The sequence below is a fragment of the Oncorhynchus clarkii genome, chromosome 14, assembly GCF_045791955.1.
Source record: "Oncorhynchus clarkii lewisi isolate Uvic-CL-2024 chromosome 14, UVic_Ocla_1.0, whole genome shotgun sequence".
NCBI classification, from domain to species: Eukaryota; Metazoa; Chordata; class Actinopteri; order Salmoniformes; family Salmonidae; genus Oncorhynchus; species Oncorhynchus clarkii.
Window position 1 is genome coordinate 12,994,738 of NC_092160.1, and position 17,298 is coordinate 13,012,035.

The window sequence follows — 17,298 nt, forward strand, 5'->3', positions numbered from 1 at the left end:
GTGTCCCATGGTGGCAGTGGGGTTATGGTATGGCCAGCATAAGCTACGGACAAGGAACACAATTGCATTTTATCGATGGTAAATTGAATGCACAGAGATACAGTGACGAGATCCTGAGGCCCATTGTCGTGTGATTCATCTGCTGCCATCACCTCATGTTGCAAAGGTCTGTACACAGCTCCTGGGAACTGAAAATGTCCCAGTTATTCCATCTCCTGCATACTCACCAGGTATGTCTCCCATTAAGCATGTTTGGGATGCTTTGGATCGAGTTCCAGTTCCTGCCAATATGCAGCAACTTGCACAGCCATTGAAGACGAATGGGACAACATTCCACAGGCCACAATCAACAGCCTGATCAACTCTATGCAAATGACGTGTGTCTCGCTGAATGAGGCCACACCAGATACAGACTGGTTTCATGATCCACACCCCTACTTTTTTTAAAGGTATCTGTGACCAACAGGCTATCTGTATTCCCAGTCATGTGAAATCCATAGATCAGGGCCTAATTAATTTATTTCAATTGACTGATTTCCTTATATGAACTGTATCTCAGGAAAATATTTTAAATTATTACATGTTGCATTTATATTTTTGTTCAGTAACGCACTTAGCAACTCATGACCACTAGATGACAGCAATCGTCAGCAAACTGAATGGCACACTGAAAAAATCAAGGACAGTGATTAGAGAATGTTCTGTGAAGTACTCTTTCTATCTAACATTGAAATAGAAAGCATCTGCACGCATGACTTAACAAAGGATGGATGTCATTATTTTCTGAAATAATAGGCTATAGTTTGTTCTCCATCAGCTTTTACAGTTGTACCACAAGGCTTAAGCCACTCACTCAATTTGAGTGTTTTGTATGAATTTATAAATATTTTGGAGAAAAGAATGACGATAAAAAAACGTGCTGACGTCCTGAATGTAGTTCCCTTACATTCATTTACAGTAGCCTACACTAGACCAACAAAAATACACAAGGCCTACACATTTCCACTGGAATTATGTGTATGGTACTAATTGAACCAAGAGCCAGCTTTTGAGAAGACATTGCTTATTATTGATGATGATACATAAGGTTAGGCTATGCGAACGATGGTTGCCTATTATCCCTTGGCTGTAGACCACCGCACAGTCGGAGTTTCAGATTGTCTCCGCTGATTGTTTTGTGGCCCCCTGACTTTCCTGTCTGGCCTTGTAGACGGCCTTGTTGACGTCTCTAGAAAGTGCAATTAAAATATTGCATGTCATTAAACCTTTTATGTTGTCATTTTGTCTCAAGAGTTACCTCCGCAGAACGTTGCAAACCCACGAATTTATACCCGTCTTCTCTCCCTTGAGACTGGACTTTCACATGAGTTATTTCGCAGCATACACTTTTATCTGTAAAGTACCATAAATAAAAAAAGAGCGAATGCATAAGAGTCGGTGACTGTATTGAGGTTATTTTAATCCTATAGGCTACCTCGAACACAGAAATAAAACGGATTGAAAACGTATTTATTTTACACCAATTGTATAAACAAACGTTTTGTTGGTTAATCATTAACTTAATATTGTTTTTGCTATGTTACATTGACAATAGTCCACCAAAATACCCAAATAATCATAAAGATAAATACATTGTACTATTATTATTACAATTATACCTGTAATTATAACAATTCGTTATAATAAACAGGGATAACGTAGTATATCGTATAACGTAGAATATCTGTATTGAAGAACATATTAATACAATATTTTATTATTGCAATAATATGACTTGAGATAATATGTTACTGTCTATTGTTGTAAGATGAATGATCAGGTAAGCCTAATTACTTCTAAAATTAATATGGTAGTCAACATATTCCGAGATTTAAGTATCACCGAATTAATTTGCTTGTAGAGAAATATGAATATTGACTATCCAGACGTTAGGTTTACGTATCTCCTGAATACATTTTGGTCTCCTAAATTAAGAGGGTAACGTTCTATAAATATTTAATTGTGGTTGCTTTGGAAGATTCCTAATTAACGAAATTCGAGTTGTTGTGATATAAAAGTAGGCTAGCCTACTGCGTTAACGGAAATTGTCAAATTACTTGAAACAATGGCATTTATAAGAGTTACTATTATATATTATAATTATTAATTATTTTAAGTATGCATTGTTATTATTATTAATTATTATTAGGCTGTTGTGATTTATTGTATAACTATTACTGGATGCAAAGGATCTCAAGGACAGCCGCTCTCAAATATCTTTGTACACATTCACAAACTACCATTCAAGTGACTTATTGACAAGCAAAGCATTATTGCGAAAAATGACCTACACTATTCAGAATCACAACTCTCAAGAAAGACATAGGAAAAATGACCTACACTATTCAGAATCACAACTCTCAAGAAAGACATAGGAAAAATGACCTACACTATTCAGAATCACAACTCTCAAGAAAGACATAGGAAAAATGTTTATACCATCCATCATGAGCTTTTAGCAAATATTCAATCATCTCGAAATATTATTGAATGGGTGTGTGTGCCCGCGCGCGCATATGTGTGAGTTGCGTGCGGTGTGAAGTGTTCGTGCGCGCACGTATGAATTTGTGTGGCACCATAAATTAGGTCCTCTGATCATGTTGACGAAGTGTATAACTCCCCACAAACATAATGAAGCCTATTCAGTCCAATGCCACAACAAAGAAACAGTGAACCTAATATCAACCACAGCCTACGACAGGATCAATGCTTTCAAATGAGAGGTCAGCTTTATGCCTTTATGAGCCAATTCAAAAGTAGGGCAACATGCAAATAGATTAATCTGTTAGGGCAATACTACACACATTGTGTCCACGCGCACAGCCCAGCAAAATTTGCAATGGGTAAACACGCCGAAAGCTTTTGCCGCGAATTCAAAAATGACGTAATGAATGACCTACGCCAATGAGAAGCCAGATCTGCGATTGACGCGTAAATCATTTTTCCTTATAAGGACTAGTCTCCGCCCATGTCAAATCCATGCTTTTCGTCATCACCCCCACCCCCCATCCCCCCTCCCCTGAGAGCACTAGAGCCTCCGAACCCGAGAGAAGGTGCGCTCCGCTGGGACAGAGGAAGGATAAAGAGACTGGGAGGGAGGGAATGAGATTTCTTGGTACCCAATCCCCCTTTTCCCCTGGGAGAGCAAATCTTCCATGGTCCGTCCCTCCCTCTTGTTTGGTAATCATTTCATTTTACTCCTTTTTGAAGCACTCGCTTGTTTTATCCCACTTTTCATTTCACAATCCGGTGCGCGTATGTTCGCCTTCTGATCAACTTCGGCATCTCCCCTCTCTTTCCTCACGACGAAAAGGTCTCCTAGATCCCGGCTGATTATTTTCCTTTGAGATGCTTAACTGTTCTAACACTCGCCCTCTCTCCACCCTCTTTTAACTTCAGACCGTTAAGCTTGAGCGAACTGAACTGAGGTTGGAATTTAAAATAAAGCGGAAAACCCAAAGGGATACGACGCTCGTCTTTGGATAAGGACCGCTATCGCTTTCCCCCTTGTTGCACTTTGGGGAAGATTCTTCCCATTTCGGTTGCTCGTCGTTAATCCAGGTGGCCTTGCTTTGAGTGAACAGGAGGATTATTTAGCGTGATTTGGTGAAGAGAGAGAGATCCCAGAAGGTTACTTTCATGTTCTCCATCCAGGACAGCCTCCCGCGGGGAGCCTTGACCATGAAAGAGGAACCGCTCACGAGTGGCATGACACCGGTCCGCTCTTGGATGCAGAGCGCGGGGATATTGGACGCGAACACAGCAGCACAAAGGTAAACATAAACTCGATATGCACATATGATAATCGCTGGACATGATGCTGACAGTTCGGTGCAGTTTGCCGGACAACGTAGGCTATGCGTTCCCAAGTGTAAACCATCGGTAAAGACGCAAATATTATGCATTTAAAGTAGCCAACTGTATCCCGCACCTATTCGCAAAATAGCTCTTTAGCTCTTTAGACTTGGTGCCCCAATACTTGTTAAACATGTACCATGTGTAAATAGCCTATAGCATCTCGAAGAGTGTAGAAGGTAATGGAGGACATTGCTCAAGATGCGATTTCACAATGAGACCTTGCATCATTTTGTACAATAGACCATGATTCTTTAGTCAACACCTAGATTCATAGATATCTGTAACGGATAATTTATACCTCCCCTCATGAGACAAATGGGCTAACTATTTGCTCCGCGTTCAATTTCAGGCACTCAGGCACTGGTTGACAGTTAGGTGGCGCATATCAGCTATTTGGCTGAGTGAGCTCCAAGAAATTTGCTGGTACTGAAAACTCTTGACTCTGACTCTGACTCTGATTAGCAAATAACTCAAACTTTACAATGTGCATGTGCCATCTAATAGAACGTCACCATACTGTACCTCCCGCGCATGCGTGGAATAATGTAAAACACAATTTTCACTTATACTAAGTGTTGGCTAAACAATAAGAGCACCTCGAAGAGTTTGCAGCTGTCCCACTTGCAGAAGTTGGTTTGTGAAAGAAAGGCTTACAGAAAGAATCGCCGACATCATAGGCTGCAAGGTTTTGTGACGATAACGTGGATGTCCATGTAGGCTATTAATAACTTAGAATGTAATTATCAGATGTATATCTGATCTATGCGTAAAACTGCATGCGTTAAAATATTAGACAAATTGTAATTATAATTCGTATAAGCAACGTAATCAAACCAGCTTGTTTATTCTCATTTTAAAGTATAGGCTACCTGGACACATTCAATTGAGTATGGCTCATTTAGGCTATAAAATGAACAGTATCTGTGTATCCTGCAGTTGTGGCCCTGTTGATCTCTTATGGGCGTACATGCGCTTTTGTAAATTATGGACGTGAATGAAGATTGATAATATATGTTAACAGGTCCACTGTAAGTCTAGCGCAAAATAATAATTGTTTTAATTTTGTATTAATTAAGTTAGGCCTATCTACAAGTGTTGTTTTAAGGTGATCAAAAGTAGAATTCAATTAAATGCACAGTTTTAAGATCTTAATAAATACAATTTATTATTTTCTCATTTAAATTATTTCATAAGTAAACTTGAATTGATTAAATCTTGAATTATTGAACAGTATTTGGTGTAAAAACACGAAAAGCATGGTGTGTATAATATTAATAATACGTGATAAGCTATATATCGCCTAGAAATATTGATGATGTGAGTGTTGGCGAGAAATTGATTGGCTTCACTCAAAGTGTTAAAATAAATTACTTCAACTGACCTGAAATAATGTGGAGCAATAGGAAAGGGCTTACATGTGTTCCATATATATATACTGTATGTTACAGGAGAAGGTCAATTTGGGAAATGCCTCCACTTTCTTCTTTACATCGGATAAGAATTCTATATAGGCATACTGACAAATTACTTTTTGCTGAAACGTTTGTGTGAAAATCTTTTACCATTACCATCCAAAGTTGTCATCACGGAAAAAAATTGTCACGACAAGCATGCCCTGGCCCCTGCATTAATACAACAAAGGCTATAACATATTATGAGACCTGTGTTTATGATGTCTATTGATAATAACGATTTTATACACTATTAAAATGTAACAAAACTGTAAGCCCCTCAGTTGAGGTTAATGTTTGGTTGTCGGTTGTTGGCATCGGAAATATGTTATGATGCCCGGCGTTCACATTGCCGACAGTTGTCATATCTGGTTGCCTGAACTATTAAAAAAAAACACAAAAAGGTTAAGCAGAGCAAGCATATCCTACTGTAGCCTACGTATACCATCTTACATGCTCAAAATGCTATTCGTTTCTTATTGCATTTTGAGCAGGCAAGATGAAACTACCAAATAGGCTCAGAGTTAAAGTATCGTTTAAGTGACCCCCAGTCCATCAGGATGCCGGGAGTGGTGGTATGGTGTCATGTTAAGACAACATCAGCACGTTTCAAATGAAACAAGAGGTCAAGAGATTAAGCATTTCATGAACTAGGCTAAATACGTTTTTCCTGTGTTAGTTGTCATTCTGTCGCGCACACACATCCACCCGGGAGTTCAAGTCGGATAAGCGGGTCAATTGACACGTCCGGTGCTCACGGGTGAGCGCGTCGACACCATGTAATTTACGCTGGTTTTCTTACGGTGTCAATACATTTGTGAGTCCACAAACTGTCTTTCATGCGTTCACAATTTCCCTTTATTTATTTTGAGGGAAATATAAACCTGTCTGCTGGGTATCCATCCACATAGCATGTCAGTTTTAATAGTTGGTGTGCTCTGAATACTGCTTCCGCATTATGCTTAATTGAACTGAAATGCTTTAAACTCATGTGTCACACATTTATCATGTAACACAATGAGAATTCATACTTGAATATTACTGTCAGGTGATCAACAGTATAAAGGCTATTGGTCAGTACTGGTTGACAGTTGCAGTAATTTGCCAAGTGTAGCTACATTTCAATTTGCATGAACTGTTATTCGATATATGGTGATAACTTATTTGATAGTGTTAAAGTGCATCACTTTATATTACAGAAAATATTGAAAATGTCAAACGCACACTTATCTAGATTAAGATATTGCAAAAATAAGACAGGTGGCTTTTAGTAGTGGCAGTACATTCATGTGTTATTACACTGGATATGACATTATTGGCAGAAACTATTTGACTTGTGTTCAATTATCATTATCGGAGACCATTGGCTCTAAGATTTGATCAAAATGAGTTTTTTTTTCCTTTTTAAAGCAATTAGTCAGATATTTCTCTTTCCCAGTGTGTAACAAGATTATGCATAGATCACCAGACAACATGTTATTTTATGTGTAATGACATGAACATTTTCATTTAAAACTAGGCTACGTCTCTTGGTTTGGATGCTTGTGGTTTACTGCTTCCCATTGCAATACAATGTGTCTGTGTCATTTTGCCATGTAAATTGTTGAGTAAATATTTAACTCTCATGGACAAGTAATCTGAAGTCTAGCCGTCAACACTTCTATAGATGAAGCTCCACCCATTTGAGGTCTGACACATTGAGAGTTACCCATACCCAACGTATACCATGCCACAAAAAGTTTGATAAAACAACACATTCACCAAAACTCATTCGAGGTGCAATGCCCAAACAGTGAGATTCTGTATGTCAAGTTACATTGCAGAAAGCAGTTGCACTTGTGCGTGTAGGTCAAGTAGATTTTTAGGGGGTATTGGAAAAGTACTCTGGAGAGCCTCTGGCCTTCTCTGGGTTCTGGAACTGTACTGTACATTCTAGATTTGCTTGCGTGTTGAAAAAACGGAACTGGAGACTAATAGTTTTGTTTAGCGCTCGGATGTGGTCGTGGATAGATCTGATATGGATAGTAAAGTGGCATTGCTGATTGAATGCGTAAATGGGTCACATTTAGAGACACTCCCCTAGCCTATGCCCACCACAACTGCCTCTCCTGATCTATCTCCCAAAACAGCCATTCCACTGAAGCGGGGAGAAGAGGGGTGTGTGTGTGTGACTAAGTGGACTGCACAACTGGGGAACAGATTTCACTTGACACTCCCCAGTTGCCACTGTAAAATCGAGCAAAGTGAATTATGTTGACCCTGTCTTTGTCTGCTAAGAGGAGGGGGGAACTTAATAAAGTGCAGGTTCCCAAGCTTAGCAGAAGACTGAGTGTTTAGTGTTCAGTGTGAGTGACCGGGGAGACTGATAGCCCAGGATTCTATATCCAGAGCCCAATCCGTCACTGCCTCAATCATTACCAGTCACCGGACTCAGAATATGGAGACAATACAGCCCATTGGCCCCAGGCATATGGGAAGGAGAAGCACATTTGTACGGACAGACATATTTGTCCTGGGTGGCAGTCATTCATATACTTGACATCACCACATGTCATCTTGGGAGAGATTTTGGTCCAAGGTTCCTTCAGTGTAAGCGGTCATCATTCACAATCACTCAGGTCAATGAACATGTCAGACCTGTTATTTCTTATTTTTAGAGAGCAAAATAGAGTTATTGTGAAATGGGCATTTCTCCCCTCTTCCCCCTATTAAATTCAACTAAATGTTACTGAGCCTTGTGGAGAAGTGTCAGATAGTTAAAACAAGACACCCACAGTGCATTCACCCTGTTGCAGCGTGTTCCTGTGAATTCTCTCTAACACGTTGCACGGCGGTGACACCATGGCGACTCGCTTAAATATATCTAGACACATGACTTAGCCTTCTCTTCATCTCACACTGCTAAATCTCAGCCACAGCGTCTCTGCCACCAGTTCATTGGATCCCGCAACAGAAACAAGTGTTTCTCGCCAGCTGCCCCTAAACGTGCAAACAATTAGTTGGCTTCTGCAAAGCCACCTACTTTGTGACCCCCATTAGAAGTGTGCCAGTGACCAGCTAATAGTTTCAGCTGTGGCCGTCTCATGAAGTTTGCAGAGGTATGTGTGTTGTGAGGACCAGGGTGCTGCTTTGATTCGCAGTATAGGGGCAGGTGCGCCACGGCTAAACCTGTAGCAAACATTGGACAGGGAGAAAGTCTAGTAAAAAATACTATTGCGGTCTGAGAAAATAGCTGACACCGTACAGTGAAAAACTCAAGGTGAAGATCTATGTATTTCTGCAGATGAGAGTTCACAGCTTTTTATCAAGTTTTTGGTGTGTTCTGTAAAGTAGCACATGACTGTGGTCTTGTTAGAGTAAGTTGTTGTCCAATGATGGACTGGGCAATATTTTTACATTTGACATTTTAGTCATTTAGCAGATGCTCTTATCCAGAGTGACTTACAGGAGCAATTAGGGTTAAGTCCCTTGCTCAAGGGCACATCGTCAGATTTGTTTCACCTAGTTAATGTTAGGTAAGTGTTTCCCCACATGTCTTGATTTGGATTTAGGTTTGAACTAAACACCATGTCTGTATCCGTCATCAGTGATACACTGGTTCTAGTTGAGAAAACAGACTAACTGTTGATGTTTGATGTTCATTTATGAACCCTAATTGTGTGTGTCATTTTTAATTTACACAGTCAGCTCAGGGAAACATTACCCCATTGGCTAAAAGCGGTGTAGTTGTCTTGCTGCAATTACCAAACAATTAGACGGAAGTGTTTTGACTGGGTGATACTATTTTTACAGTTCAGGAAAAAGGGAGCAGTGTTTCTGACATTTTGCACAACATGTGTGAGTGTACCAATTAGTACATTTTTACATTTGAGTCATTTAGCAGACACTCTTATCCAGAGCGACTTTTTGAGTAAGTGGACACATTTTCATTGGCCGTGGGGACCATCCCCATAACCCTGCCGTTGCAAGTGCCATGCTCTACTGACTGAGCAACACAGGATCATGTATTGTAAGTGTAAATAACAGTTGTGCCGTGGATCTACACACAGCTCTGTGTGGGTGTTTACATGAGCTGCAGACTTGTCTGGATGGTTTTGTAAGCCAGTGACGTTTCAAATCCACTTTACAGTATTTCATGATCTTTGTTTAGTATCGTCGTTTCTACTTTTCTGAGGCAGTAAGTCTCTAGTGATTTCAAATACCACTAGGGAGGTTAGATGAGTAGGAAGAGTGGAAGGGAAGAGTGGCTTTTGCATCGCTGAGGTGCAAAAACAATGTGTAAACTGTGATTTTTCAATCCCCTTTTTCCTTGAGAAGGAATGTATTATTCTTCTACATATAGCGACATCTCTTTTCTGATGACTGACACTTTCAATTGTGAGATTGTGAGATTGGGTTGCTCAGTGGTTTATAACACTGACTGGCCAAATCCTGCACTAGCTTTTGAATTCTAAACAGCATAGTGAGATTGCTCAGACAGATGTTCGACTATGATGCAGCCCATTGCTTAGGGATGGGATAGTTTGTTGGGACAGTTAAAATAGACTACTGCTCTCACTTCTCAAAGTTTGGCCTGCCAGAAACCTTTAAACCATTTTTTTTGCAAATCTTCTGTAAAAAATTTTTTAAACAGTTTTGTCTGGAAAAACAAAGTTGATTTGGTCTGGTCAAGTGAGTATATGATGTTTTCCATGATGGTGCATTTGTTTGGATTTCCAAAGGCAAAGTATTGTGGCTGTGTAACAACCCTGCAATACGTGGGTAATATTAAATGGTTGGTACTATATTGTGAGAGGGGAGAGAAGAAGAGAGGAGATGGTAAGTGGGTATGGTGATAGGTTTCATCAGATGACAGAACTCCAGACTGAAAGAATCTGAGACTGTCCATTCTGCCTACTGAGGGTACGCACGCACGCACGCACGTACAGACAGACAGACAGACAGACAGACAGACAGACAGACAGAGACAAAGGCGAGGGCTGTCCTCCTGCTGTGTTCTAGGCTTCCTCTCATTAGCTCATATTACACGGCTAATGAGAGCTAACCAAACAAGAGCTAGGGAGGGAGCGGTGCTACATCCCTGACTGGGCAAATGTATGCCAGAGTAATTGTGTATTGGCTGCATAAATTACACTCTTCCTTATACGCACACACACACACACACACACACACACACACACACACACACACACACACACACACACACACACACACACACACACACACACACACACACACACACACACACACACACACACACACACACACACACACACACACACACACACACACACACACCAGCATGTGCATATATTCATGTGACACCCCCGACATTTGCTGATGCAATTAGTGTAAGTCTGAAGCATCTAGATAGGTCAATGTTCCTTGCATTGGTTTTCCATGCTGTTCTATTCTGATATCTTCCCCCCTTTTACTATCTCCTTTGGTTTCGTCCTTGGCTGTATACTCAACATCTTCTCTGTGTTAGAACTCCTATAGCTTTGTAACCTACTGTTCACTCCAGGGACAAACCAAGTAGCAACCCAGAGAGGGGTGGCCGTATAACCACCACAGAGGTTGTGAGATTTACAGTTCCACTATTTATTAGATTAACACAGTGGCAGTAGGCCAGAGAGAGGAGATTTTTAATACTCTACGTGCATCCCATTTGTATAAACAAGGCAATGGTATATGGCTCATTAGGCCGTCCTGTAGGAAGCAGCCGGCCGCGCTGGTTAAAGACTCTGCCGCTTGGTCGGTCACACCCCATCACCCAGCTGATTAATGCTGGAGGGGTGCAGGGCCGTGTCCACGGTGCCCACTCTGGTGGCACAGGGGACGCTCTCTACCCAGGGGAGGGTGAGGGCGGTGGGGAGGGAAACCACTGATCGCTCCCTTAAAGCCAAAATGTGGAAGATTTACCAGATGCTCATGGGTACTATTACACAGCTATATGCAGAACAATATATTTGTATGCACGTACATGCACACGCACACATGCAACTGCATACGTTTATTCGCAAACACGCACGGACACACACATTACAGTCAACAGTGTCCAGTATATTGACAGGGCCCTTTTCCTGCGTGTTCATTAGTTGATCATCTCAGAGCAGGAGTCTCAGTGTTTAATATCTATTTCCCGGAAGTGTGCAGGCCCTCTAGCTGTGAATACTTCAGCCCTGGGTTACATTTTTCATTTATCATAATTAGAATTTGTTGCATTGCATTAAGCCAATACTGCCGAAGCCTGCATGCTTTGACTAATGCTGCATGGCAGAAAGCTGGACCTTTAAAAATAATAATTTCTGGAAGATGTAAAATTATTCTCAGAATTTTGTAGTCTTTTTTTATTGATAACCATTAATTTCTAGTCGTTAAAACCACTAGTCAAAATCTTTTTGAATGCGCTAGTGCAGGGATCATCAACTAGATTCAGCCGCGGGATGATTTTTTTGGGGGGGGCCTGAACGTAATTCCAAATCATTTGAAGACTGCAAATTAACCTTAAGAAACCCAAACAGATATAGTATTTGATTGAAACATAATAATTTCAAACTTTGTTTACATTTGTAAACTTGGGAACAGATTTCCAAAATTAAAATCACTTGGAGTTGATTTCCTGGTGTTTTTACAGTAGTTTATGTCCAAAAAATGTTTTATTTTATTTCTGCTCAGAAAACTTGGGGGGGGCCAAATAAAACCATCAGCGGGCCAAATTCGGCCCGTGCGCCGCCAGTTGGGGAACCCTTCTCTAGTGACTTTATATAAAATGTACCAGCCCATGTTAAAACGACTAATTCAGTAAACTTACTGTCCTGTTTGGAGCATTAATATCAGCCACAGAATATACATAGGCATTAGGTGTCAGATGATTGTGTTGAGAGTGGACAACCTGATAGTTACGGCTTCACGCGTGATCTTCCCCTTCAGCGTTTACAGAGGGAAAGTGTCAAAGCACATGTAGAGTGGAGCTCCGTCAGAAGAGCTGTTAGCTGTATTTGTTGTCCGTCTGTCTGTTGGCCTCTGATTTACACCCAGCTTCCGTAGTAGAAACCTGTGTGCCATCAATACTCTTTTTATTATACTGAGTGCCTCTGCCGTGCACTACAGGCCGCAGCGGCCAAGCATAAATGGATGCGGCTGTAATTAGCATAATTGAAATAATAACGCTAACAAGCTTTCTTTGTCGATGGAGTGCGGAGAGATCTGAATGTGCTGAGACTGGCTCTGGCACAACCGCTGTGGCTGGAGTTCTCAACGTATCCCCAATGTTCTGGCGTGGCTTCGTAATTGGGGTAATGGTGTCGAAGGGGGGTTTATACATGTAGTTGGAGGTGGGAACTGATATTGTGGGAAGTGATATGGCTCAAGTCTTGTTTTCATTGTTATAGGTAGGTAAGTATACTGTTGTGGTTGTTTACATTAAGATTACTATGTAGGCCATGGCAGTAGTACGGTCAGTAGTACGGTCACCAAATGTTTGTGTCAGATAATTCAATTTAAAAAATCATGTTAATATTTAGCAGCACAGAAACCACTTTGGCCCTAGCTAGCCTCTCTCTTGCACTATCTCTCTCTCTCTCTCTCTCTCTCTCTCTCTCTCTCTCTCTCTCTCTCTCTCTCTCTCTCTCTATCTCACCCCCCCCCCCCCCCCAATGTAAAACTCCATCCTCCCTTGTGCAACCTTCTGTCTTTGCGTTTTCAGAACTCAGAGTCCAGGAATTAGCTTTCAACAAACTGGGTTACAAATGAGGCATTAAGCATCGGTAATAGGGGTGCAGAAAGGTCACGCCTGTATTAATCTAGCATCTGGGGAATATATCCATGAGCGCAGAGAGAAAGCAACCAGGCAACTTTCCAAAAACAATCTCTCCGCCCCCCCCAAGACAAATGCAGCACATGAATAAATATTTGTACATAACTGCTTTGTGTTTGGAATCTCTTATTGCGCATGGTTATTTGTTGAGTTGGTGTCGATGAATGAGATATCAGCCACCGAGTTCAACAGAGATGGTACTAAAGCATTATATTACTTCAATGTTCCATTGATTTAACTATAGAGCTCCTATAGCCGCCTGCAAGCGTTTGTTTATATATTTGGATCTGTCATTGCATTTAAAAAGCAATTACGCTCATGTATCCTTGAACATTTTCCTGAATGAGGAATTGAATTTATGATAAAAAGAATTGGTTTATTTTGAAGCAATGAGATGTTCAGAGATGGATCTTACTCAAAGAGTAGCTTTCATGGCGTCAAGCAGTTATGCACAGTCTTTTAGAGCACATGTTGAAATGCACAAGGTACCTGTAAAGTAAATCAGTCCATTTCACTGGGTTAACACACGGCGATCTTTCCTGTCATTTATTTTCTTCACATGAAGACATGATTCAGCACCATTTTGTTTGTACATATGTTGATGCCCGTTTCCAGTTTTGTTTTATTTTGTACGTTTCTGTCTGTGTAGTGTCAACACATTTTTTGATGTTGTGAGTGGAGATCAATGTTTGTGTCTTTGGGCATCTCAAATGGCTCTATCCTGTCACTACAATTTGCCATTATTAGTGACAGGTCAAGAAGCATTGTGTGTGGCAACATCACCCTTTCAGCTCCTTCTAGATATCATTTCCCTCTCTCTCTCCAAAACCAATGGAATTAAATTCAGATTGTCAAAAACCTTCTATTTAAATTCCTCTCCAAAGCTGTGAAACCTTTTCAATTCTAATTCATCATCTGATCGACACCATGTCACCTTTGAATTGGCATTAACTTCAACATTTGACTTTTAATCTAGTTGAACTCCAACCCTGGTTAACAGTGTATGGGCTACGTGTTAGCAGACATCCTCCCTCTCTAAAACAATCGTGAAAAGGGTTGAGTGTGTGTGTGTGTGTGTGTCTGTCTGCGTACGCCTAGTGTGTGGAGGTCTTTTACTCTTCAGGCCCAGGGGATGCAGGGCAAAGTGGAGTGAGTTTGACTGACAGGTCAGGGAAAACTGGAGTGGCGCATTTGCCAAGTCGAATGGTGCCCCACAGCGCTTGGCACGAACAGAGGCAGACGCTGCCTTCTGGGGTCCCCGCTACCCAGCCAAAAATCACATTGTTGAGGTGGTCGAGGAGACAAATAACACAAAGGAACGCGTGGCACCCACAGGGAACGTGAACATAGGGCCAAGTGCCTTTCATTTATCACGCTCTCTCTCTCTCTCACGACTCCACTGCTCTCTCTCCTTCTTCTCCTTATCTGTGTTGTAGTATAATTCATTGTGTTTCAAGAGATGTTCTTTTTTGGGGGGTAGTTGGTATTGATATAGTAGGTGTTGACCTGATGAAGATTGATTCTTGTCAGAACAATTCAAATGTTTTGAAACACCTCAAAGTGTAGGTTTCGTTAAATGAAACCGATGGCTGTATAGTAATAATTATCAGGACTCTGGGCCCTATTCAATCCCAACTACTCCAGGGTTTCTTCTTTGCAAGGCAGCATACTTGAATTATTGGAATACTACACATGCAATTTTCTTTTTGTTTCACACAGTAAACAGCATTTGTTTTACCCACAGAAACAGCTTGTGATTGAATAGCGCCTGCTGTGTTTAGAATTGCTATGGTGGCCCTCGTCTCCACAGTACTAACCAAATGTCACCCTCCTCTCGCTCCCATTTTCTCTCCCCCTATCCCCCTCTCTGTCGTTCTACTATCTATAGCGGTGTAGGTCTGGCCCGGGCTCACTATGAAAAACAGCCCCCCTCGAACCTGCGCAAATCCAACTTCTTCCACTTTGTGTTGGCGCTGTACGACCGACAGGGCCAGCCCGTGGAGATCGAGAGGACCTCCTACATAGACTTTGTGGAGAAAGACAAAGTAAGACCAACACACACAAAGGGGAATGGGGAGGAGGGCGTGTGTGCCAGGTATAGCTGGCATTGGGGGTAAAAGGGTGGCACTGGCGCTGGGATCAATGCTATAGCACAGTGATGCTTTGAAACATGTAGCACACAAACTGTGGTCACATTCATTTTTCTTCATGTCAAGTCAAGATCAATATTCTTTCCTTATATTGTTAATTGATTTATTATATACGCTGCAATGTAATGTAATGCATTTCTTTAGTGAATTAAATTTGTATGAATTCTATATCTTTGCATTATGATATTATTGAACAGAATTCTATTATATTATATATACACTCATTTGATTATATTGATTTCAATTTATTATAATTTCATCAACTTAATTTTACAAAAAAATGTAAGATAATATACTTTATGTAGAACATATATTGATTATGTCCACCTCATAAATAAAGATATTGCATGTTTTTATTTAACTGAGTTCCATATTATAAGTATCTTTTGTAAGTCATTCAATACTAATTAAAATTATTTTGAGAAAGTACATTCATGAAAAAAGCTTTTGAGATTTCTTACAAAAACTAAAACTTGGAAATAACTGAGACATGGAAAGATTGTAATCTAGAAATCCATAGAGCTGGTTGTGCATAGAAATCATTCAGATATAGAAGCACTTGCAGTTTCCAATTAACCTGTTGGGGGGCAGTGATGAGCAGAAGGCAGAAAAGCTTGAATGAAAGCAGTTTTGATTCAGCTTTAAATCAGACATTAAAGATACTATTTTTATTTAAGGAATTTTGATGATGAGGTTACATCTATTTTTTACAATGTCATTTTATTTTAACAATACAAGATAAAGAGAAAATATGATGATCCTCTTATGAAAGGCATATTTGAAAATCCTTTGTTGTCATTTTAAGCAGTCATTTGAAATGTCATTTCTTGTACATTCCTTTGTTGTCTACAGCCTCTTTTCTATGAGTGTATGGCTACCTATCTGTCTCTGTTCTGTTGTATTGTTCAGCTGTACCGGTGCTCTCAGTGGTAACGGTAACCCACTTCTCTACCTGCCGCCTGGGCTGTTCTGCCGTGCTGCCGGGGGGTTGTTCTCAGTAAAAGGTTACAGAGAACAGCTCCGCCCACGGTCAGGAGGGACGGCAGCCAGCTGGCATGGTCGCTCCTCCCGTCCTCCCTGCCCATTCACCTCTGCCTTGACCTCCAGCCTGCCCCTGGGCCCCTGCCAAGACTCCACGGCACATTTGGCACCGCTCAGCGAAGGGGAAGGAGAGAAATACAGAGAGAAAGAGAGAAGGAGAGATAGAGGAAGAGAGGGATACAGAGAGGAAGAGAGAGTGGGAGAGAGAGACAGAGGGGAGCGGATGTGGCCTCTCTCCTGGTGCCTGCCCGTTGAAGAGGTGACACAAGATCAGGGAGAGTGACTTGGCCCACCTGGAAGCAGAGGTCATCGGTGACCGTGGCAACCAAAGCTAACAGGCCACTGTCACCTAGGCAATGTCTCCTCTCTCTTACGGCATCTCTCTGTATAGTTGTGGTAACAGTGTTGTTTTTCCCTCAGCCACAGTGTTGTTTTAGTTCCTACGTAAGTTTGCCCTTTTGTCGTTGCTGTTTGATTTATTCCTGGCTGGACGATACAACAGTTAGGCAGCTGGTTTGTTGTGTGCGTGTCAGCAAGGGGAGTTGGAGGAAAGATTAAGATTCCATGTTGTATCTCACTATGGCCCTGCGGTGGGAATTTGAGCCTAGCCAAGTATTCTAAAATAGCAAGGGCTTAGCAACTTCAGAAGTATAACTCAATCAGAGAATGGTATGGATTATCCTCAGGGTTCATGGGATTAATATTGTGTTTTTAAAGACGTTAATCCCCAGAATTATCTTCCTGATTATAAAAATCTAGTAGATATCACAAAGGTTCACGTTAATTAATATGTTTTCAGTTGCTTACCATTATTAGAGTGACATGTTATTGTGGACACACGGGCACTGTGATTTACCTTAACTAACAACCTTCTAGTTGCAAATTAATTCGACCTATACTGAAACCTCAATGTAATAACAGTGTTGTAACAGCAAATAAC

General features: G+C 41.0%; 1 protein-coding gene across 10 annotated transcripts in view; it reads left to right on the forward strand.

Moving 5' to 3' along the window:
• Positions 1–3,248: 3,248 nt before the first annotated feature.
• LOC139366305 (transcription factor COE3-like) overlaps positions 3,249–17,298 on the forward strand; it is a 99,489-nt gene continuing 85,439 nt past the window's right edge. For 6 of the 10 annotated variants that reach the window (XM_071103642.1, XM_071103644.1, XM_071103646.1 and 3 more), the window contains exons 1-2: positions 3,269–3,812; positions 15,056–15,212. In XM_071103642.1, coding sequence (XP_070959743.1) covers positions 3,679–3,812; positions 15,056–15,212 — 291 coding nt within the window. In that variant the 5' untranslated portion in view covers positions 3,269–3,678. Of the gene's footprint in view, positions 3,813–15,055; positions 15,213–17,298 lie in introns of all 10 variants that reach the window. The other 4 variants (XM_071103647.1, XM_071103643.1, XM_071103648.1 and 1 more) reach the window with 4 other exon arrangements.